We start from the raw sequence: 23157 nt of genomic DNA, 5'->3' as shown, positions 1-23157 counted from the left end.
GCAAATGAAAGGCTAAGGCATTATTGTTCTTAACAACAATTGATGGTAGATAGAGTCTCTCTGACAAAATACGTCTTTAAGAATGAAGTTAAATACAAGGCCAAATATTGAGAAAGTTGAGTGAGGAAATGAATTTGTCTTTATTGCGTATTTCATAGTCTACATTCCATTGCTTCTAACTAAGGGTATCTTTAAAGTGGATGTATTCCATAACCATTTCTGATATAAAGTGTGTTGATTATCATAATGAATATAATAAAAGGGACAACAGAATAAAGGGGACAATTAAATTGTCTTAAAACTGCATTAATACTCCAACAAGCCATTGGAGAGTTGCTTAAGCCAGAAATAATGCTGTCCTATTCACTGTCTCTGACCTACATTTGATATAGTAATGAGAGACAGAAGGAGAGAATCAGAGGATTAAACTCTATGTCCATGACACCATATGGGGAACAGATTTCTTCTCGTCTTTTGCTACTGCCTGCAGATGTCTGTGGAAGAACACAGTACTGTTTCTGTAGCAGCTCTTGTGTCATTGTTTTTGAGTCTCCCTGTCACCTGCATAGCCCCTTTTGCTTCTTTATCACTTTCCAATCCTTAAGTGGCCTTACAGAATAAGCCATCGTGAATCCACATTTCACTGAGGGAGGAGTGAGTGCTGGGGTCATAAATGAGAATGTCTTCACAAAAAACAGTCTAAAAGTCCCAGAGTTGAAGTCAATAAAATGCTTCTTACAAACTTTTGTGCATAATTTCAGTCAAGTGAACTTTTTTAAGAATTCTGTTTGATGCCGGGCGCCAGTGGCTCACACTTGTACTCAGGAGACTGAGATCTGAGGATCACGGTTCAAAGCCAGCCTGGGCAGGAAAGTTCATGAAACTCTTATTTCCAATAAACTACAAGAAAACCGGAAGTGGTGCTGTGGCTCAAGTGATAGGTGTTCGCTTTGAGCTGGAGAGCACAGGGACAGCGCCCAAACCCAGAGTTCAAGCCCCACAACTGACCAAAAAAAAAAAAATTCAGTTTGAGAGAATTTAATGAATGCTACACATGCATGTAGCCACCACAGTCAAGATGAAACTTCACAAAGTTTTCTAGGATCCTTCCCCATCATTGCCCATAGGAAGAGTCTTTTAAAAATTTCACATACTGTTTACATGAACATTTTAGGTTAAGATATAAAAATAATCTGCCTACTTGTCATAATTAGTATTTTAATCTGTAGCTCCTCCCATAAAATCCAACATTTTTCTAAGAATAAGTTTAGTATAGAGTAGCTACTAATGAAAGGATATTGCTTACAGAGCTTCCAAATCTAGCTAACACCCAGATATGAGTGGAAGGGGGGTGGTCTTTTAATCTCCCAGACACATTCTGAAGTTACAAGTGCCTCCTATGAGGATTGCATGACAGTTGAGAGAGTTGGGAGAAAGAGGAAGCAAAATACAAAAAAAAGTATTATATTTTTCACTTAAAAATTACATACAAGTATATATGTGCAGATTGAATGTAATATTTACTTTCTTTTCTTTTGTGCTGGTCCTGGGGCTTGAACTCCAGGACTTGAGCACTGTTCCTGGGATTTTTGCTCAAGACTAGTGCTCTACCACTTAAGCCACAGCCCCATGTCTGGCTTTTTGGTAGTTAATTGAAGGTAAGAGTCTCACAGACTTTTCTGCCTACGCTGGCTTTGAACCATGATCTTCAGATCTCAACATCATGAGTAGCTAGGATTATAGGCATGAGCCATGGGCTCCCAGCTGAATATAACATAAAATTTCACAAAAATTTCAGAAATTTCCTTCTGGCTCCTCTTTACTTTTTTAAGGGTGGTATTATGTGTGGGGTGGCGGTGAATTCAGTGCTTGTAAGCAAATACTCTACCACTTGAAGCATACTCCTAGTTTCAGAATCTTCTTCAAAACTTGTCATGTAGCTGAGAATGGTAGCTCAAACCTGTAAACCTAGCTACTTAGAAGGTAGAGATCTCAGGATGTTGGTTTGAGTCTAACTCACATGAAAAAGTTCACAAGGCTCCACCACAACCAATAGCTAGGCTTGGTGGCACATACTTGTGAGACCAGCTTCCAGGAAGCACAATTGCTGGGCTCAGTGTTGTGTGTCCACCATCCCCAGTGACAGAAAACACATGTAGGAGGATTGCAGCCCAGGCCAGAGTGGGCATACAGTAATACCCCTACCCTGAAAATAACCAAAATAAAAACAGGCTGGAGACATGGTTCATGGTGCCTAGCAAGCATGAAGCCCTGAGTTCAGTCCTTAGAAAGACACACACACACACACACACACACACACACACACACACACACACACACACACACACACACACACACTTGTTTTATTTCACATCAAAGACTTTTTGCTTTGACCTTAAAAAATAAAAAGAAACTAACATCCAAAATATAAATGATTGATTGACATCAAGTATGAGATTTGGAGTGAAAAGTGCTTTCTCAGTCAGAAGCTCACATTCTCCAAAAAGTGCTTCCCTGCCTATTTCTCTATAGATCAATAACATACTAGACAACAACTTTCTCTGCTCTTGCTTTCTAGATGGAGAGAATTGGATAAGTCAGGAACTAAGTCAGATTTCCTGATTTAAAGCATCTACCTCTACCCGATAGAATCTTTGAAAACATTCTGGAAGGAGCAAGATGCACAGCCTTCAAAGACAGTCTACAGCCAGAAAATAATGTCTTTGGTTTCTGTTATGACTTCTTAACAAAATGCTAAATCTGCTGCACATCACCAAGTGGGGGAAAAAAGACAACTTTTATTTAAAACCTGACACTACAAAGAAACTTGTGGTAGAGGAGAGTATAACTTTGTAGCAAAGAAAAAGGTTTTACTTAGTCATTTTTTAAGATATATAAGTAAAACTCAAATAGTGTATTCTTTACAAAGACAAAGTCAAAGTTTAGCAAAATAAAACACCAGGAAACAGGTACTTGGAAGGGGTGAGGTAGCACCAAGGGGAAAAGGATGGACAAATGAAGAGAAGAATACAGTCAAAAATCCAAAATAGCTGAGTACTGGTGGCTCATACGTGTACTCCTAGCTACTCAGGAGGCTAAGATCTGAGGATCACAGTTCAAAGCCAGCCAATAAGACCCAATTAACCACTCAACAAGCCAGAAGTGGAGCTGTAGCTTAAGTGGATTAAGTGGCTAGTACTCTAATGCAAACAAGAGCTCAGGGACAAGACCTGAGTTCAAGCCTCATGATTGGCCCCCCCCAAAAAAAAATCCAGTATGTATTCTACAAAATTAAGAAGAGTGAAGGCAAAGGTAGGGAGGAGAGGCATAGGTGTTGAAAGAACGACATTGATCAAAGATTGATCCAGTTTTCATAAACGGCTTTGTTACGTAGCAACTCCTTTGTACAAGTACTTAAATAAAAATAAAACTAATATTATGCAAACCAGGTGCCAGTGATGAATGGTATGTGGTTCTAGCTACTCAGGTTGTTGAGATATGAGAATATCAATTTAGAGTCAGCCCAGGCAAACAAACCCATAAGACTCTTATTTCACTACCAACAAAATACTGGAAGTGGAAGCATTGTTCAAGTAGAGTGCTAGCTGTTGTTGAGCAACAACAGCAAGAGCCCCTGAATTCAAACACCAGTACTGGCAATATACAAACATACATACATACATTACAATATTTTGTATGTCGTTTCCACTTATCATTGTAGTATATACATTTTTTAAGTTATCATAAGGGTGATTAACATGGAGGTTACAGTTACATAAGTAAGATACTGAGTACATTTCTTTTTAAAGTTACCTCTCCCTCATTTTCTCCCACTTACCCTCCCCCACTCCCACCCCCCAAGTTGTAATGTATACATTTAAAAAATATTTTTTATTAAGGATACAGGTGGACCTGTTGCAACAATGAGAAGTACAAGTTGTCATGTCCAAAACGAGCTTTACAACGTCGGTGTGGGGTGGGGGGAGGAAGGAGAAGGATTGGGATTGGGGGGGAGGGGGGAGGCTGGGAAGGGATGTGAAGGGTAAACAAAGGAGGAGGCTGCAATGCTTGGTAAGAAATGTACGCATTATCCTGCCCATGTAATTGTAACTCCTCTGTACAGTATGTTCACAAATAAAATAAAATTAAATTTAAAAAATATTTTTTATTTTATTGTAAAGGTGATGTACAGAAGGATTACAGTTACATAAGTAAGGTAAGGAGTACATTTCTTTTTGTGCAGTGTTACCCTTCCTCAATTTGTAGCATATATATATATATATATATATATATATATATACATATACATATAGTTATATATATTGTTTTTATTGTTGGTCATGTGGCTTGAACTCTGGGCCTGGGCACTGTCTCTCAGCTCTTCATGTCAAGGCAAGTGCTCTCCCTTGAGCCACAGTACCACTTCAGGTTTTCTGGTGGTTAATTGGAGGTAAGAGTCTCACGGACATTCCAGTCTGGACTGGCTTTGAACCATAATCTTCAGATCTCAGCCTCCTGAGTAGCTAGGATTACAGGTATGAGCCACCAGTGCCCAACTCATTTTATTTTATTTTATTTTATTTGAGAACATACTGTACAGAGGGGTTACAATTACATGGGCAGGATAATGCATACATTTCTTACCAAGCATTGCAGCCTCCTCCTTTGCCAGCTCATTTTTTTTTTAAATTGTATTTTATTTTATTTGAGAACATACTGTACAGAGGGGCTACAGTTACATGGGCAGGATAATGCATACATTTCTTACCAAGCATTGCAGCCTACTCCTTTGTTTACCCTTCACTTCCCTTCCCCGCCTCCCCCCTCCCCCCACCCAATTTTACCCCCCTTCCCCCACCCAATTATACCCCCCTCCCCCCCACACCGAAATTGTAAAGCTGGTTTTGACATGACATTTTGTACTTCTCATTGTTGCAACAGGTCCACCTGAATCCTTAAACGACTTGTTTGTCCCCATCTCCTCCACATGTTATACTGACATCAAATATAGTGAAAGCGGGGGTTACACTGTGGGGGAGGGACATACAAAGCAACAAAGAAATAATCTTATAAATGCATTAGAAACACATGCATGAAAGAAACGAAAACATTAAAATACATATTTAAGGGTTCATTTTCCTAACATCACATTATCTGGCCTTTTCCGCTTGACTCATACTTATACTAGATATTGCAAATAAGGGAAACCATGGGACCTATGCTTCTTTGGGCCTGGCTTACTTCACTTAATATAATTTTTTCCAAACCTTTCCATTTCCTAACAAATGGGGAAATGTCATTCTTTCTGATGGAGGCATAGAATTCCATTGTGTATATATACCACATTTTCTTGATCCATTCATCTACTGAGGGGCATCTGGGTTGGTTCCATATCTTAGCTATGGTAAATAATGCTGCAATAAACATAGTTGTGCTGGTAGCTTTAGTGTGGTCTTGTTTGTAAACATTTGGGTAAATGCCCAAAAGTGGGATTGCTGGATCATAGGGGAGATCTATGTGAAGTCTTTTGAGGAACCTCCATACTGCTTTCCAAAGTGGTTGAACAAGTTTACATTCCCACCAACAATGAAGTAAGGTTCCTTTCTGTCCACATCCCCTCCAGCATCTGTTGTTATTGGAGTTCTTGATTTTTGCTGTTCTAACTGGAGTGAGGTGATATCTCAATGTTGTTTTGATTTGCATTTCTTTTATGGCTAGGGATGTTGAACATTTCTTCATGTGTCTATTGGCCATCCTTCTTTCTTCTTCAGAGAAGCTTCTCTTTAAGTCTTTCGCCCACTTATTTATTGGGCAGTTGTTTCTTTGAGGATTTGTTGTTGGGTGGTTTAATTTTTTGAGTTCCAAGTATATTTTAGATATGAGACCCTTGTCCGTTGTATGGCTAGTAAAGATCTTCTCCCAATCGGTGGGCTTTCTATTGATCTTGCCAGCTATGTCATTTGCCCTGCAGAAGCTCTGCAATCTTATGCAATCCCATTTGTCCAACCTTTCTTTGATTTGTTGTGCTTCCGGGTCTCTATTCAGAAAATTTCGACCTGAGCCAAGGAGACCTAGGGTTTCTCCTATTCCATCCTGTAATGTTTTCAGAGTGTCTGCTTTGAGTTCAAGGTCTTTGATCCATTTGGAGTTGATTCTGGTGCAGGGTGATATATAAGGATCTAGCTTTAGTTTTCTACATGTAGTTAACCAATTTTGCCAGCACCATTTACTGAAGAGGCTGTCTTTCTTCCATTCTATTGTTTTAGCTTCCTTATCGAAGATTAGATGGCTATAGGTCTGTAGGTTCATTTCTGGGTTTTCAATTCTATTCCATTGGTCCTGAGGTCTGTTCTTATGCCAATACCAAGCTGTTTTGATTACTATGGCTTTATAGTAGAGTTTGAAATTTGGTATTGATATTCCTCCAGCAGTGTTCTTTCCGTTGAGGAGCGTTTTTGCTATTCGGGGTCTTTTATTGTTCCATATGAATTTTTGGATTGCCTCCTCTATTTCCTTGAAGAATGAGGGTGGAATTTTGATAGGTATCGCGTTGAATTTGTAGATAGCCTTGGGAAGTATTGCCATTTTCACGATGTTAATCTTGCCAATCCAGGAGCATGGGAGGTTTTGCTATTTTTTAAGTTCTGTGTTGATTTCCTTTTTCAAGATTTTAAAGTTTTCATCATAGAGGTCCTTCACTTCTTTGGTTAAGTTAATTCCTAGGTATTTTATTTTTTGTGGGGCTATTACAAATGGAGTTGCTTTCCTAATTTCAGCCACACTTTTCTCATTGTTTTTGCCAGCTCATTTTTATAACCATTATTAATAAACACTTTAGTGAATGGAGGAGTAAAACTTACAGTATTTTTACATTGTTGATCTGACATCCCAAAACAAAAAAAGAAAGGTCCTTTACAGTGTATTAGAACCTGAGCTCTGGTTTACATCTCCCAAGCCTCTTTTTAAGCTTTCTTCTAGAAGGACATCCACAGCACTCAAGGGCTCACTTCATCACATAACCTGACTACTCAGTTCCCCATCACCAGCAGGGAAAACTTCATACTCTCCATTATACCTAGGAAGATACAAGACCCTTTGGAGTCTGGCCTCTGGACATCTGTACAGCCTCACTCTGACTGTCAAACTCTCTGTTACTGTTGCCCGGCACTGCATGTAATGGGAATTGGCACTGAAACATGTTTTGCCCTCTATGTTGGGCTAATTACCACAATACCAGAGGACTTATGTCTTCCAAGAAATCTCCCCTCTCTCTACCCTGTAGGCCATATGCCCTTCATTTGGACTCCTACAGAAGAAGGGCTTCCCTCTCTAATTTCAATTGCCACACTGTATGTGAATTGTATGTAAAGTACTAACCATCTCCTTTTAGAATGTCAGCAAAGGCAGAGAGCTCTTCCTGTTTTGCTCATTGCTGTAGTTCCAGTATCTAAAAAAGCACACTGGATGTTTCAAAGCTTGTATGCCTGGCCAACAGAGCAGGGAGTTAAAGAAGGAATCGATGATTGAGTGAATTCGGCAAGGAAATTTTAGGATCTCCAGCACAAGTGGTTGGAAAGGGCAGAAGTGGCACCAGAAAAAAATAAAGAGGAAAAGAGGAATTACCTTAATGATAAGGTGCTCAATGAGGTGGAAAGGGTGCAGGATTTGATCAGACTGAGAAATTTCTTCAACTTGCACCTGAAAAAAAGGTGTAATATGCTCATTGGGTTGGGAGAATTAGTACTAAGCTATATAAATATATAAATGCATTTGTGTGTGCATTCTATACTTATAAAGCATCAATGTACGGGCTGGAAGCATGGCTAAACTGATAGAGCACCTGCTTAGTAAGCACAAGGCTTCACTTCAAATTTTAGTACCACTGCTATAAACAAAAAGAAAGATCAATGTACATGTTATGCATATATACAGATGTTATAATAAAACCCCATGAAAATAAAGATCTTGAAAAAATAGTTAATCACAAATTTCCAGGAAAAAGCCACTGGACATTTTAGTTGTACTTTTAAAATGATAAATGATTTTTAAAATAATGTATCATACTAGATTTCAGACATAGACAATTCAAGATGTCTATACTCTTACAAAATTACAAATCAGGTATATTGAAATGGGCCTTCCTTCAGAGAAGATTACTCAGGGACACACTGTGCATAGAACAAAATCCCATGTGTTTTAATGGTGGCACATAGAAGTATTCCCGGAGCATGAAGAACTCGAAAGGCTTTCAGTTTCCTTTCTATTGATGAGACAAAACACATAAAATATTAAAATCTGTCCTAGAGTCATTTGGCTAATGTATAGTTGTCTGGGACTCAAAATACATTAATTGATTTCACAACTAGCATCTATTTATATGCTTTTCAAACCGATCTTTGGTCACCTTGAAGCACAGGTGCTTGCTTCAGGCTGGATGGCTGGGACCACTCGTCTTTCTACACAACAAAACTGGAATCTGGAGTCCATGAAAGCAACCAGGTGAGAGAGATGCCCACACCAGCCTGTTCATCCTGAGTTCACACTGCTAGGAATGTTAACTGCATTCTTTTTTTCAGTCAGACTACCAGACACATTAAAGTGTGACCAGAGCCCCCCTGACAGAGCAAGAAAATTCCCTATAGCGACAGTGATTTCAGCTATTAGACTAAAATACTCCTGCTGCCAGTATTATAGAGATCCTATCCATGAAATTAACAAACACAGGCTTTTTATCACTCCATAAAGGCCAATGAGTCCTATATCTAGTGACAATAAAATAAATAATAACTTGGGTGGTCATTGTCTGAGAATTCACAACTTACTTATCTTGATACTGTATTCATTATCCTGGGATTTTGTCAGTTGTTAGCTGTTTCCTACCCTCCACAAATGTGAATATGCAAGACTAGATGCTAAATGTATCCACATCTATAAGAACATTTCCACAGAAAACAGTTTTGTTTCTTTGCTGTTTTTTTGTTGTTGTTGTTGTCTTTTTTGGTTTTAGTGCTGGGGTTCAATCCAAGTCTTTGTGAGTAACAGAAAATAACTCTTCCATTGAATTTACACACACTACCCCAGCCAGAGTATTTTTCCTTTGGCATTTTATTATTTTTGTTGGAAATTACTAAAGTTCCACCTTTTACTAGATTGTACTTGTTAATTGAGATAGGGAATGTATTTGGCTGCTACTAGCCAAAGTCAGACTAAGGGCAATGAGAGTTGAAGGCAGGAGACAGGAACCAAAACAGCTGGCTTTTACCATAGGAGCTTAACTGCAATTACAGGTCTGGAGAGGAGCTCTTTGTTCAGAGGCAGAGGAGACAGAAGTAGAACACAAAACCAGAGAATGGAAGAAAAAAAATAAACCAACAACAACCTTAATGACAGTTGGAAGGAGGAGGAGTAAATTGGGAGGAATGAGAGTAAATTGCTAGTTGGCACCAGAGGGAAGATTTCCTACCGAGTGTGGTTTGGCTGTGAGAGAGGGGCAGGTGGTAATTAGGACCTTCGAAAGATGTTTTGAAAGCAGAAAGCACCTTCAGCACTGCCAAGAGATATGAAAGTTCCATTAACCACAGAATCTGGGGCACAGCTGAGTGGATGGATTGTTTTATAGGAATGTTAGGAACAGCAAAGTTGTACTTTCTCCATGCCTTAAGGGATTCCATTTGGGAAGTTCCTCCTTTTGGCTTTTTCAACGTATGATCCTTCAGTCTATGGATCACAATGTTGGGACATCATAGAACCTATACTTTCCCAGATAAAATTATTACACATTAATATTTCAATGCTCAAGTTAAAGCGCCAGACCTTGTCTAGCTGTAAAGTCCATTCTGTCTGGACCAGATACTTTCTAATGGGCAGCAGGCTGCATGCAAGTCAGATAGGAGGGAAACATGAGAAGGGATTGGGTGGTGGCAAGAGAGGTTTTTCCTCTCTGTGTGTCAGTGGAGGGGCCCAGGCTGTAGGAGCCTCTGGAAATATCCTTAGAATGGTTGTTTGGGGCAGGGGGACGAGGAGTCAAAAATATGAGTGACACTCAGACCTCAAGTATACCCAGCCTGTCCATTTTTAAAGATTCAAGTAAAATTCATGCCACATTCATCTACCACCTGTGCTTCTCATCTCCCCTGTAGACTTGTGTCTTCATGTTTTATGGACTCTTGCTCATTCCGTTAACTATTTACTGAGGGGCTAGAGATATATCTTTGTGGTAGAACACTTGCTTAGTTAGCATATATGAGGCCCAGAGTTCTATTCAAAGTACTGCAAAATAATATTTTTTTAAGTTAAATATATTTATTGAGTGCCAAACACCATTTCAGACCTTGAAAACAATTGACTAAAGAAACAAAAAGACTAAAGTTGAAAAAGAAAAGTAAAATAACTTATTAGAGAAACTCCAAGGAGAAAAAAACAGCAAGAAGTGGTAATAGGGAATATGTATAATAGGAAAGGGAACTGACTATAGACAATTAGAAAAGGCTTTGCTAAGAAATGACATTCAATCAATATCAACAAGAAAGAAGAGGATGTAGAGGGTATCTCTAGGGAAAGCACATTTAAGAAGCAAGTACACTGAGTGCTGGTGGTTCACTCCTACAACTCTAGCTACTCACTGGCTATTTTGCTGAGAATAAATTGGGGAGAGACAAGTATGGCAGGAAGAAGTTTGGTTTTAGGAAGACAGTTTAATAAACTGTCTTAATAATGGTGTATTGGACAAGCAGAGGAATTTGGAGAGAAATCACCCAAGTCTGGATATGTATTGAACTGTGTGATATGCAAAAAGGGCTAGTATCTTAGCAAGTTGAAAAAAGCTGTTGCCATTCACTGCAATGGGGAAGACTGAGTGGACAGCAGCTTTATAGGGAGGGAGACTTGGAGATTATCAGCTTATAACTGATAGGCAAGTTCACCAAGGTAGTGACTACAACATGGAAAGGTGGGTGACTATATCAGTTTGCTAAGGTGTTTACAAGGACATAGGACTTCTGGCAGTTTGCCAAATTGTGACCTTGATCACCCCCTCAGGACAAACAGAGATAAACCCAAATCCCATGAAAGAGAGTTCCAAAGAAAAGGTAGGTGATGCTTTCTGGATCCATGTGAAGCAATAGTTCAGGTAGAAACCAGCCCTCAAACTCTGTCTGATGCTACTGATGGGGCCTGCATTTTGAGCTTAGGCAATGTAATTTAGAAATAAGCACTTCAGGGGAGAGCTTGAGAAGTACAGTTTTAATCAAAATTACAAGTGTTTGGAATGCCTGATTTCGGTGGTTCAGGCGTTTGTCAATTAGGCTGCCAAAATGAAATGTCCAAAATTATAACTTTCTCACAGTTCTGGAGACTCAAAAGTCCCAAATCAGGATGCTAGAAGACTTGGTTCCTGCTGAGGGCCATCTTCCTGACTTGCAGGTGGCTCCCTCCTTGCTGTGTCTTCGTGTGACTAAGAAGGATCTATGTCTTCTTAAAAGACCACAGTACTATCATCAGGACCCCACTACATGACTTCATTGAAGTTTAACTTCATCCTAAAGACTGTCTCCAAATGTAATTATCTTAGAGGTAAGAATTTGGGGAAGTGTAAACAAAATTCAAAAGCAGCAAAGAGGAATTTTTCCCATGTAGAAGAAGAACAAATGAAATGATGGCAGGAACATAATGTGCTGGACTGAGAGGATGTTGTTTCTAAGGACAGTTATGGAATGGCTTTACCAAGGAGCATTGCTGGTCACTGAGGAAACAGGAGAAGAGCAGACTACGTGGATACAGGTTCACAAAGGTCTATTTATTCTCTCTGTGTGTGTGTGTGTGTGTGTGTGTGTGTGTGTGTGTGTGTGTGTTCTTGTGAAATATAAAGCAAGGCTTGTCAGCTGAGAAGAGTAATGATGGCAGTTTGAGGTTAGAGGGAAATGAGTGGGTGTCATCTAGGAGATCAGGAGGGTGATAAAGTAGATATCAGTTAAATGAGGAGGGAGTGAGGCAGAAGGGTTGAAAGGAGAAAAAGGAAGCCCAAGAGTCTGCCAGCAAGCACTGGCTGCTTTGGCCCAGGCTGGGTGAGGTCAGATCAGCTGAGGGCGCATCATTTGGCAGATACAGTCAGGCTGCCAATGGCCATGTATACTCCTTGCGTGCATTCAAAGTAGGTGCCCCTTCCTGGAGACCTTTTGGTTACACCTGCCACAAACTGCTCTACTACATTTTGTTACAATAAGATGCTTCCTGGCCTATGTCTGAAGTCTTGTAAGGGGAAAATCCAGTGTTATGTGAATGGTGCCCCCTAGTGATTATACTGTTCAATGATATATATTGGATCTGTCCTGGATAATTCTCAATACTGACCACCCAACTCCCTTTCTGAGACCCCAAATCAAGATTATTGTTCCATCTCCATATCAAAACCATCAGAATATAGTCATTTTTAATCTTTTAAGTTAGAAATGAAACTTCTTTGGTTTGTGCACTTTTAGTAAAACACATTAACCCTAGATTAGCAAGCATCTTTGAAGATCACTGACATCCAGGAAGGTTTACACATACATATTCCAGGTAGTATGAAATCTATGGTGCTATACATTTCATGCATCATTTTGTGAAAAATGGACCAGCCATATGTGTTTAGAGACAAAACCAGTTATACTTTCCATTTCAGTAGAACACATTGATCCAGCCAAATACCCCAGCTGATAGGAAGGAGAGAATCTAAAAAAAGATATTAAGTAAGGCCAAATCTACTTGTTTCTTTTCCTTCCTGCAGGCTCTCTGTATCAATTTCTTGGATAATCTCTGCCTTATGAGGTTGATATTATTCACACATTTTATGGAGGAGAATAGCTAAGGTATGAAGAGGTGATATAAAATAGCCACTAGTTTGAGTAGTCACGCCGCCACTCACTCTCTTGGAATCTGTAGGCATCTCCTCTCAGTTACTAGAATGGGCTGGCTTCCTTGGTGCTAGGTAAAATCATGTGTGAGGTGCAGTGAATCTCTGGGCAGTGGAAACCATGAGATGTTGCGTATCTAAGCTTAAGAGCTAAGCATAGTTTTAATGTATGGGGCGGGGGTGTTTGGTTTATTTTGTCCGTTGTGGGGCTTGAACTCTGGGCCTGGGCACTGTCCCTGCACTCTTCAGCTCAAGGCAAGCGATCTACCGCTTGAGCTATGGTGCCATTTCCTAAGCATAGTTTTAGAGAAAAGATTTCTGAAGCCAAAATCATGGGTGGATCTGTGAATCAAAATTTGTCATTCAGTATCGTAAATGACATGTATCTTTGGAGCAAGGCAAACCTAGTGTAATAATTTGTACAGTAACTTAGCCATTAGAGAGACAAGTAAGATTAACAAAGTGTGCAAATTCTAATCCTGAACTCAGAAAAATATTTATTATTCTTGTGTCGGCCAGGCCTGAGGCTTGATCCCAGAGTCTGGGCACTGTCCCTTGAGCTTTTTGCTTCAGGCCATGGTTCTATCCCTTGAACCAAAATACTACTTCTAGCTTTTTTGATGGTTAATTGGAAAGAAGAGACTCAAGGATTTTCCTGCCCAGGCTGGCGTTGAACTGTGATCCTCAAATCTCAGCCTCCTATGTAGCCAGGATTACAGGTGCCAAGCTGAGAAAAATACTTCAAAACTGTAATAATCATTTTGCAAGGTAACTGAATAAAACTTTATCTATGGAGCTAAAGTCCAATGATTTAAATTATTTAAGTTCCTTACCTATGTCTTTTATTACTGCTGCATTATTTGTGACATTCTCCTAGTGAGGTAGAAGAGTTAATTTTCTCAACTGTGTGTACGGCAAAGGTTTGGGGAATAAGGTAGGGCTTCATTTTCTTTTCTCTTTGTCATATTGGATGGAAACTCATCTCTTTTCAAACAGCAAAATGAACTTTACAACTTTGGTGGGGGGGGGATCGGGTGGGGGGAGTATGGGAAGGGATGGGAAGGGGAAACAAAGAGGAGACAACAATGCTTGATAAGAAATGTACTCATTATCTTGCCCATGTAATTGTAAGTCCTCTGTACGGTATTCTCCTAATTAAAAAAAAAAAACAAACCTGAAAGCAGGGAAGCCACTTCTTATCCAGTATGGTAAGAAGGGAAAGGCCTAATCATTTCCACCACGATGAACATTAAGGAAAACCCCCTGCTCCCCTACATCCAGGGATTTTACGACTTTAAGTGTGAGCTTGACCTGCTTACATCACAGATTCTTCCTGCAGTCACAATGCTGCTGAGCTACCCTTGGGAAAATGCCTCAGAGCTAAAAACTATAGTTGGGATGTAATCAAGATTGGTTTTCTAAGAAAAACAAGCCTCTGATCCCTTTCAAACAATAATCAACAAAAAAGAAAGCTGGGAGATCAAACATCATGAGTGCAGGTACTTCTCACATAGATTACTAAAGTTCTCTAAATTGCTCACAGTTTGCTATCTTACATATTTATTATGATATATAAACAGAATGATACATTCCAAGCAGGATTCACAGATGACTTTGGGCACCACAAGATAGGAGATTATTCCTCATTGTTTTACAATAGTTTGATTTTAATAAAGATTCTAAACAGCTTTATAAGTACCTGTGAGGATTTTCTTGGCTAGCTGACTATGGGTGTGGTGCAAGCCTGGAGGAGAATTGGAGTAGGGGTGGAGGGAAAAAGGCAAGTAAAAAACAGGAAGTCTCCCTTTCAGTTTTGCCACATGAACGGAAACTACTTTCAACTTAAAAAAATATGGCTGATAAAGTTCCACCTGCCATAGTTCCTGATCGGATTCTGGATTCTGGTTGCCTAGATACAGATGTAAACGAAAGTGCTTGGCCGGAGGCAGAAGAACAGCAGGATGAACCTGATGGCACCCTTCCTGGCTCAACAAATTACCAAGAAACAAAAGCAAGTACTTGTAGATATTCATATTTAATAATGGAATGTTCTGCTCGGCTTCTTTAAAGCACAGGCATTTTTAAAGAGTGTTTCACAGGATCCTAAAAACAATGTGTGTTTTTTTTTTCTTTTCAGTCTTCCAGCACTTTGTTTATTCTGCCTTGACAAAGGAGACTAATGAAAGGAAGCCTAAAAACCAAAGGGATCTCAATCTTTTAATATATTCCTTGGAGTGATTCTAATATACAGTAATGAAGTTTTTAAATATGATGATGATTTCTTTGTGTGAAGACTCCAAAGGAACATGATTAGCTCAGGGTGTATATTCTGTCTTTAGCAAGAAAAGGAGAATTTTAATAGAATTTTATTAGAATGCTTCCTTTATTTCGGTACTTAGATTGTCCTCATTAGTTGAAAACACTACTCCAAGCCAGCAGTTTTAGACTGTGTTTGGTAACTTTCCTAAAACCTGACTTATGGACTCAGTCTCACAGAAAGAGCTGGCAGAGAGCTAGATTAGTAGCAAGCACTAATTTGAAGGATCTATTGACTGTCCCACACACTGACTATGTAATTTTAGTGATTGTTCAACTTCGGTTTCCTCTCCGATAAAATGAGTTATTTTGGCCTACTGTACAAAGCTGTGGGATTTGAATAAGCTACTTTTGGATGAAGTGCTGGCAGACAGAAAGGGCTACGGTGTGATCATTATCATTCATGTGGTAATAAACAAGTCTATTACTACCCGGATTCTTCAGTTCTTTGCCAATAAAAATGATCATTTAAATTCTTTCTATGATAAGGAAATAAGTTAAAGTTACAGGTGTCATCTGTAATGTAAAAATAATTATACCTACATTACAGTACTAGTGGAAGAATGAAAACACATTTTATACAGCAATGGCTGTATAATATAAATCCATAAGGATTATAGCATTTTAAAATATTATGGAAAAAGATTAAAATTGACTCAGAGGAAAAACTGAGTAATAGCTACCAAATTGTTTGACTGCGCAATAATTTCTTACATGTAGTCACATCCTAGCCTGTAGGGATGGGATAAAAAAGCACTCCTATACTCAATTACAGAAGTTATAAAAATTTAATACTCTCAGACACATAAAAACTTTCTTTTTAATAAAAAAGAAATTAGTTAAACGACAATGGTAATCCCTTTTCTCTGGAACTGGGAGAAGTTTTTCTGTTATCCTTAACTTTTGATATTTTTCTAGTATTTCCTCTACCATGTTTCATGTTTGTCACTTTGAAACTAACACCCCCAAAATTCACATCAGAGATATTTTTAATAAGATGTCATTTGTGGTCTTCCAAATATTACCTAAAAATTATACAGGCACTGGGGACTCATGTATGTAATTCTAGCTACTCAGAAGGCTGAGATCTAGTGGATCAGATTTTAAGTTCAGCCCAGGCAGCAGAAAGGTTCACTAGACTCGATCTCTTAAAATAACCTGCAAAATAAAAGCAGGAATCAAGGCATGCATCAAGAGGTCCAGTGCCAACCAAATAAGCATAAGGATCTGAGTTTAAACCCCTATACAACCAAAAAGGAATAAAGGGGAAAGAAAATTTATAAGATAACCCACCCACACACACACCTCTTCATACTCCAGAAAGACAAAGAAAAAGAATAGCCCAATAATTCATTTTGCTTGAACGTAGTATACATACTACTCTTTCATTCCACAAATACTTGAGAGTTAGTGGTTGCCAAACATATAAGGAAAAGTCCAAACATTTGATGAAGAAGTACCCAAAACAGACTCATACTGGACCAGCATGAAATAGAAGGAAATAGAAGGCAGTAGAAATAGTAGGAAAGAACTTGATGTAGTAGGTGGGGAGCTCAGGTCCCAGGACTGTGCCAGTAGGAAACAGAAGTGAACATGGTTGGCAGGGATGAAGTCAGCTTCGCTGGGAAGTTAGGATGTTATCCAGCCAGTAGACATCTGAGTGCCCAATGGATCAGTAGGCAGCTTGAAGAAACTATTCATTTGAGAGCAGGCCAACCCAACTATCATTGGCAGCTCATTGATTCTATCTTAATGAAGCCTGCTCTGGTTGCCCTCTACCACATGGGCTGCATCAGGACAGCATGGCTATTGTCAAGTGTCCTTTATTTGATTCCTGGATATCAGAATATGTTCTAATAGCAGTCACCAAACTGGATTTAAAAGAGATAAAATGAGAGCATTTTGTTTGAGGAGGAAGGTTTCCAATTCAATATCTTGGTCCTAAATTAGGAAATGGTGGTTTCATAAGAATTTGCTAAAGGAGATTTCTTTTTTTTTATTTATTCCATGGGCTTTTATGAGACAGGGTCTTGCTTTGTAGCCCAGGTTAGCCTCAAACTTGTGACCTCCTGTGCCTCCTATGTGCTGAGATTATATCAATGTTCAGTCACAATCATTGTATGTGAGTCTCAGTACAGCCTACCATTATTTTAATATGCAGTAAAGTAAAACAAGAAAAATATTCTAGAAACAAAGTCTATTTTTAACTCATATAGAATACGTCTCATTTTCTGTCAAACCCAGTTGAGTGACTGGGTTTTTATTTTATTAAAACGTTTTTTTACTTATTCAAGTTTTAAACATTTCAGTGTATGCAAAACAATGAGTATCTTTGATACCCTTTTTCATAAAATCCTTGCCAAATGAAACATAACTTTCATGCAACAGAACTTTCTAGAAGTACAACTTTAATGAATGAGAAATTCTCAGCTAAGTGTTCATATGGCCAATGATGTTTAATACTAATACACTATTGATCTGTATCCTTTGCTTTTATTTCTCATTAACCATAATAATCTGACATAACCATAATAATCTGAGTTTCTTAGAGTGTCAAATTGCTTAGATAGACTGGTTTTCTAGTTTGGAGCTACATTTTAAAAATGAGCTGATTCCCTGAGGAAATCGTCATGTCAGGAATAATTCTCTGTGAAGACTTCTTTCAGAACTCAGTCAATAAGCACAGGATCTTTCACAAAGGGATTATCCAGGAATAATCTATGGCTTTCAAGCTTTCTACAAACGTTTCCCTTATGTAATATCAAATCTATGAAGTACAGCTCTGTAGTATTTCTCCAGAACTTTAGTTTGATTTTAGTTACTAGCAATATGGCTGGGGTAAGTACAAGACGAACTAAACTGCTGATTTATGGCATCCATTCTGTTTAAAACTCAACAGAACATTTAAGGATAAAATTCTTATGAATACTCTGGGAAGCATCCAATGGTAGTTTTTAATTACAACTTTTGTTGTAGGTAAGATTTTCTCCAGCCAAAATGTCAACCAAGAATGCTACAGATCTAGTTGAATATGTTGACAAGTAAGTATATAAATGACTAGTTTTTTTATATACTGCATTTAATGATTCAGTGAGAGGTGAAAGTGTTGGAGTGTGACCTTTTGATTCACCCAAACTAATTCTCTACCTTCAGATAAACCTAAACCACCTCAGGAAGATGAGCCTTTCCATCTAATGGGCAATCAGGTTTACTGCCTTCTCTTTAAGTGACTTCCTTAGTATCTTACAAACATGGGTGAAATAACATCATAGATGCAAATAGGTGATATATGATAACATCAGTTAATAATTATGACTTTCAAAACAAATGATTCTGGTAAAACATCATGATCACAACCCAGGAACACTTGAACTATGTGAAATTAATCATCAGAAAATTTTGTTTCTACTATTGACCATGTTATACCTGGAATGAATTCAAGAGCCTACAGAAGGTGAAAATCTTGGCATCTATAATAATATTATTGATGTATGTATATTGTGCAGCAACAGACTCTAGACTCACGTTTATAAATTAGTGATTCAGAGGCAATGCCTATTGCCTTGAAGTTCCTCTCTCCAGCACATCAAAGGATCATTTGGTATGGTGTCCCTTTAATATTTCCAGGGCATTTGGGATTTAGTCTCAGCTCTTTTATTAATTTGCTCTGTGGCTGGAGTCAATTCACCAGGTTTTAGCTCTTATTTCAAATGAAGAGGTTGGTCTAGAAGTTCTCTGGGGCCTACCTCACATTTAAAATAATTCTCAAAAACCAGAAATGATTGGGCATTGGTGGTATAGTGGTGAGCATAGTTGCCTTCCAAAAACCAGAAATGGAGCTGTGACTCAAAGTGTTAGAGTGCTAGCCTTGAGCAAAAAATCTCAGGGACAGAGTCCAGGCCCTGAGTTCAAGCCTCATGACAGACAAAAAAGATCATTTTATAATGTCAAGGACAATAAGTGTGGTCCACACAAAAATAATATCACCTAAAGAAAAGATAAATTCACTAACCCTATCACCTAAAGAAAAGATAAATTTATTTCCACCTAATTCCATGTGACAAATGGAAATCATTCTTCTGACCTATTAATTCCAGTATAAACCCAAGTGGCTTTGTTTGGCACAATCATGAACATTTAGGAAATAAGAAAACAAATTTCTGAAGCCAGCTGACAATGGCTCATACTTGTAATCCTAACTACTCAGGAAGCTGAGATCTGAGGATCAAAGTTTAAACCCAGCCCAGGAAGGGAAGTATATGAGACTCTTATCTCCAATTAACCACCAAACCAAACAAAACAAAACAAAAAACCAGGAAATGGAGCTATGGCTCAAATTGTAGAGTGCCAGCCTGGAGCAAAAAGAAGCTCAGAGACAGGACAGTCTTTGAGTTCAAAACCCAGGACCAAAACAGACAGACAGACACATGTGCATAATTTTTGATTTCTTGGATTTTAGAGAAATTGAAACTAAGGCCAAGAGGTGAAAAACTCTGAGCATAAGGAATATCATTAGGCCCCAACATTCAATTCTAACTTTTTCTGTCTCATATCCCTTTTTAAAATATCTAAATCATATATCTATTTCTCTTTGCCATCTGAGCTAGTTCCTCTTTAATCCAACCTCTAATCTCTCAGAGTGGGCTACCAACACTATAAAGGCAAGGGTTGTGTAGTCTTATACTTTCCGATTCTCCTTCAGCCCATCATGGCAAATTGAATATCAGTTTTTGATGAGCAGTGGTTGACAGATGTAATGGATACTAAAGGTAGAAAATTGAGTTGTAAGAGCTCTGCATAAAGCCATAGTTATGGTTGCTGACTAGCCAGAAAAGCAAAAGAGAATTGGAACACTTTAATCATTACAGAAAACATTTTCAATTGACATATTTAATTCAATAAAAATAAGCATTAAAAACAACAGTTTTTAAGGAACTATACCCTTTAAATCATAGCATTCACTGAAGGGCAACAAATGTGTAGATTGCAAATGGATACTTAGACAAAGAAAAGTCATTATCAACTCATTAAACTACTGAATGTATGCTACATATCCCAGTGGTTCAGCCTTATACACATGTATAGGTATAGTTAATGGTGGTACTCAGAACAATAGTATCTCCTTACCCTCATGAAAGAAAAAATCTAACAAAAGCTGAACTCAGTGGCTCATGCCTATAATCCTAGATAGAAGAAATCTGGTTTGAGACCAGTCTGGCCAAAGTTAGGAAGACTACCTCAAAAAAAAAAAAATTCAACTGTGGTAGTACATGCCTGTAATCACAGCTACTTAGGAGGAGGTAGAGTAGGATGTTTATGCCTGGCTAAACAAAGCAAAAGCATAAGACCTGTCTGAAAAACAGAAAAAGCAAAAGGAATAGAGATGTGGCTCAAGTGGCAAAGTGCTTATATCACAAGCATGAAGCATGACTTCAAACATAAACCGGAAAAGAATAAACCTAAGAGGTAATGCCTATACTATGGGAAAACTCTTGGCTTTAAATTTTAGGGGAAAATTTCAAGCAAACTGGTGATGCTTACAAGGCTCTTCTTAGGCTTAAGAAGATGGAGAAAACCCTACACATTACCAGTATGATTAAATGTTACATCATATCAGTAATTCATAGGGGTAACCAGGCAATGAAGGCAACATTGTATAGAGGCAGAAAATAGTTCTGATTTATACATAGATTCTTCAATACACAACGAGCAGATATCCACAGATTTTCATTTAAGCTTAATTGAGTGGGAAAAGAACAAACTTTTTCCTTATTCATCCCCATCTGCTGATGAGCATTAATAGAAGCCAGGAGATCTCAGGTGTACTCTTAAGTCTTCCTAAAATCAGCTGGAAAAGCTTGAAAATAAACATTCATCTCTCCTCTAAAGAAAATCTCTGTTCTGTAGAACAGGGTGTGGTTTCAAGTGACGAATGGTGAGTACTTGCTACTTCTCAGCTCTGCCCACCATTTCTCTTCACCATTTCTCCATGTAATAAAGTGGGTGCTGAAGACTTATGAACATACATTATTCTCCTACAAGATTTAATTTTGAGTAGAAAACAAATCATGCTCATAAATCTCTTATTTTTCTTTGACTCTCCTGGGGGAAAATTCCTCACATTTTAAAGATTGTTCCAGCCCTATGATTCTTTGGTCTTCAAAATCTTCAAAACTATTTATTTACTAAAAGTAATATATTTACTACTATAGGCTAGCCACTGTCTTAGATGCCTAGAGAGTTGCCAGTGGACAACTTAGACAAAGATCCCTGTTTTGTGGAGCTTGCCAGGCAAGGTGAAGAGACATTCATTGCTGCCCATGTGGTCAGTGTAAAGCCTTGTTGAGAAATCAACATTTGAGACAAGACTCAGACATGAGGACATGGACATGTTAATTTGCCCAGAGAGTTAGTTTGCTCTTGTTCATGTCCACATAGATACCTGGAAGGATGAGCAATGTCTCTAAGAAATGCAAATGGGGTAAGGACGGCAGCAGTAAAATGGACAGATATACAAACTTGAGCTTTGATAGTGTCAGTATTAAAGTCTGGATGGGATTAATTCTGAGTCTTTCCTGCCCATGGGGCAGTCTGTATTTCTAAAATCTGTTTTCTAAAACAAAAAGGTCAGAAAAATGAAAAGTTCTCCCAGCTGGAGCAGTTGTTTGGGTTGGGCTGTGGTCAATACATACTTCTGTAATTCCCATAGGCATACAGTGTGGGAAGATAAGGATCTGGCTGACCGGCAAAGAGTATTAACTCTCTGTAAATCAAATGGGAAAAATAATAAATGATTAATGATTTATTCTTTGGCATAGAATATGAGACACAGGTGTCAAGATTTTTTTCTTAGTACAATGGCAGGCATTGTATTGCATGGTGATTCATTGTTTTTGTTACTACATGACAAAGACAGACAATTGCAATGAGAAAGGAAGACCAAACTCAAGAGAACCAGTAAGCATTTCCTTCCCATAGAATTTGCCACTGCCATTAGCTACAGCACAATGTGGTCTGGCCATTTTTCCCCCATTGATCTCAACTGGACATTACCCACCATGTCTCCCAGATCTGCACAGGTCCTCCCACATTCTCTACCCAGGCCTGTCTTCATACCAGTCTAGCTCTTCTGAGTTCACACAGCCCCCACTCTCTTGGCCTCACATGGAGACCAAGATAAAAACACACACCTGGGGCTGGGAATGTGGCCTAGTGCACTGTAAAGGGCTTGCCTACCATGCATAAAGCCCTGGGTTTGATTCTTCAGTACCACATGAACAGAAAAAGCTGGAAGTGGTATTGTGGTTCAAGTAGTAGAGTGCTAACCTTCAGCAAAAGAAGCTCAGGGACAGTGCCCAGGCCCTGAGTTCAAGCCCCAGGACTGGCCAAAAACAAACAAACAAACAAAAAAAAACACCTGACAAACAGGGTAGGCTTTATGGCAATGTGTCCTCAAAAGGACTATTAAACATGTTAGGAACTCCAAACTACCTGCTATTGCAGTTTACACATATTTATTTATACATGTGAGTCAGATGTCCACCCAGGACTCCATCTTGCCCATCTTAATTCCCACATTAGAAAGAAAGCCAGTCACACCAGGTCCACCATTAATTGTGCAATTTTGATTAAAACTTTATTGAATGTGAAGCTTGCCTCAAGGAATGCCTTTCACTGGAAATATCTACAACCAATCTTTCTAGTGTCTTGGCTATGCTACAATTTCAACTTATCTATTTTCTAGACCCTTCCTCAAGCAGACTCTGTGTTGCCCAACCCCTCTGGCTATATTCCTTTTTTTACAGCACACTCTTGAATTGCCTCCCTACTTCCAAAGATCACTCAGTTTTTCACCACTGATTTTTTTAAAATCAACAACAGAGGCTTCTTCAAAATACACCTGTTAGTTTGATTGTAAGAAAAGCAATGAAGAAGCTAATTTTTTTCTATCT

At 38.6% G+C, this 23157-nt stretch overlaps 1 protein-coding gene across 2 annotated transcripts in view; it reads left to right on the top strand.

Annotated features, from left to right (window-relative positions):
- Positions 1 to 14258: 14258 nt before the first annotated feature.
- Fam81b (family with sequence similarity 81 member B) overlaps positions 14259 to 23157 on the top strand; it is a 41126-nt gene continuing 32227 nt past the window's right edge. Inside the window, exons 1-3 of one of the 2 annotated variants that reach the window (XM_070030949.1) lie at positions 14259 to 14388; positions 14803 to 14900; positions 18182 to 18246. In XM_070030949.1, coding sequence (XP_069887050.1) covers positions 14379 to 14388; positions 14803 to 14900; positions 18182 to 18246 — 173 coding nt within the window. In that variant the 5' untranslated portion in view covers positions 14259 to 14378. Of the gene's footprint in view, positions 14389 to 14726; positions 14901 to 18181; positions 18247 to 23157 lie in introns of those variants that run through there. The other variant, XM_070030948.1, reaches the window with a different exon arrangement.

Source organism: Dipodomys merriami, unplaced genomic scaffold (assembly GCF_024711535.1).
Source record: "Dipodomys merriami isolate MVZ:Mamm:240054 unplaced genomic scaffold, mDipMer1.0.p SCAF_20, whole genome shotgun sequence".
Taxonomy (NCBI): domain Eukaryota; kingdom Metazoa; phylum Chordata; class Mammalia; order Rodentia; family Heteromyidae; genus Dipodomys; species Dipodomys merriami.
The sequence above is the reverse complement of the archived record's forward strand: the minus strand, read 5'-3'. Positions and strand labels throughout refer to the sequence as shown.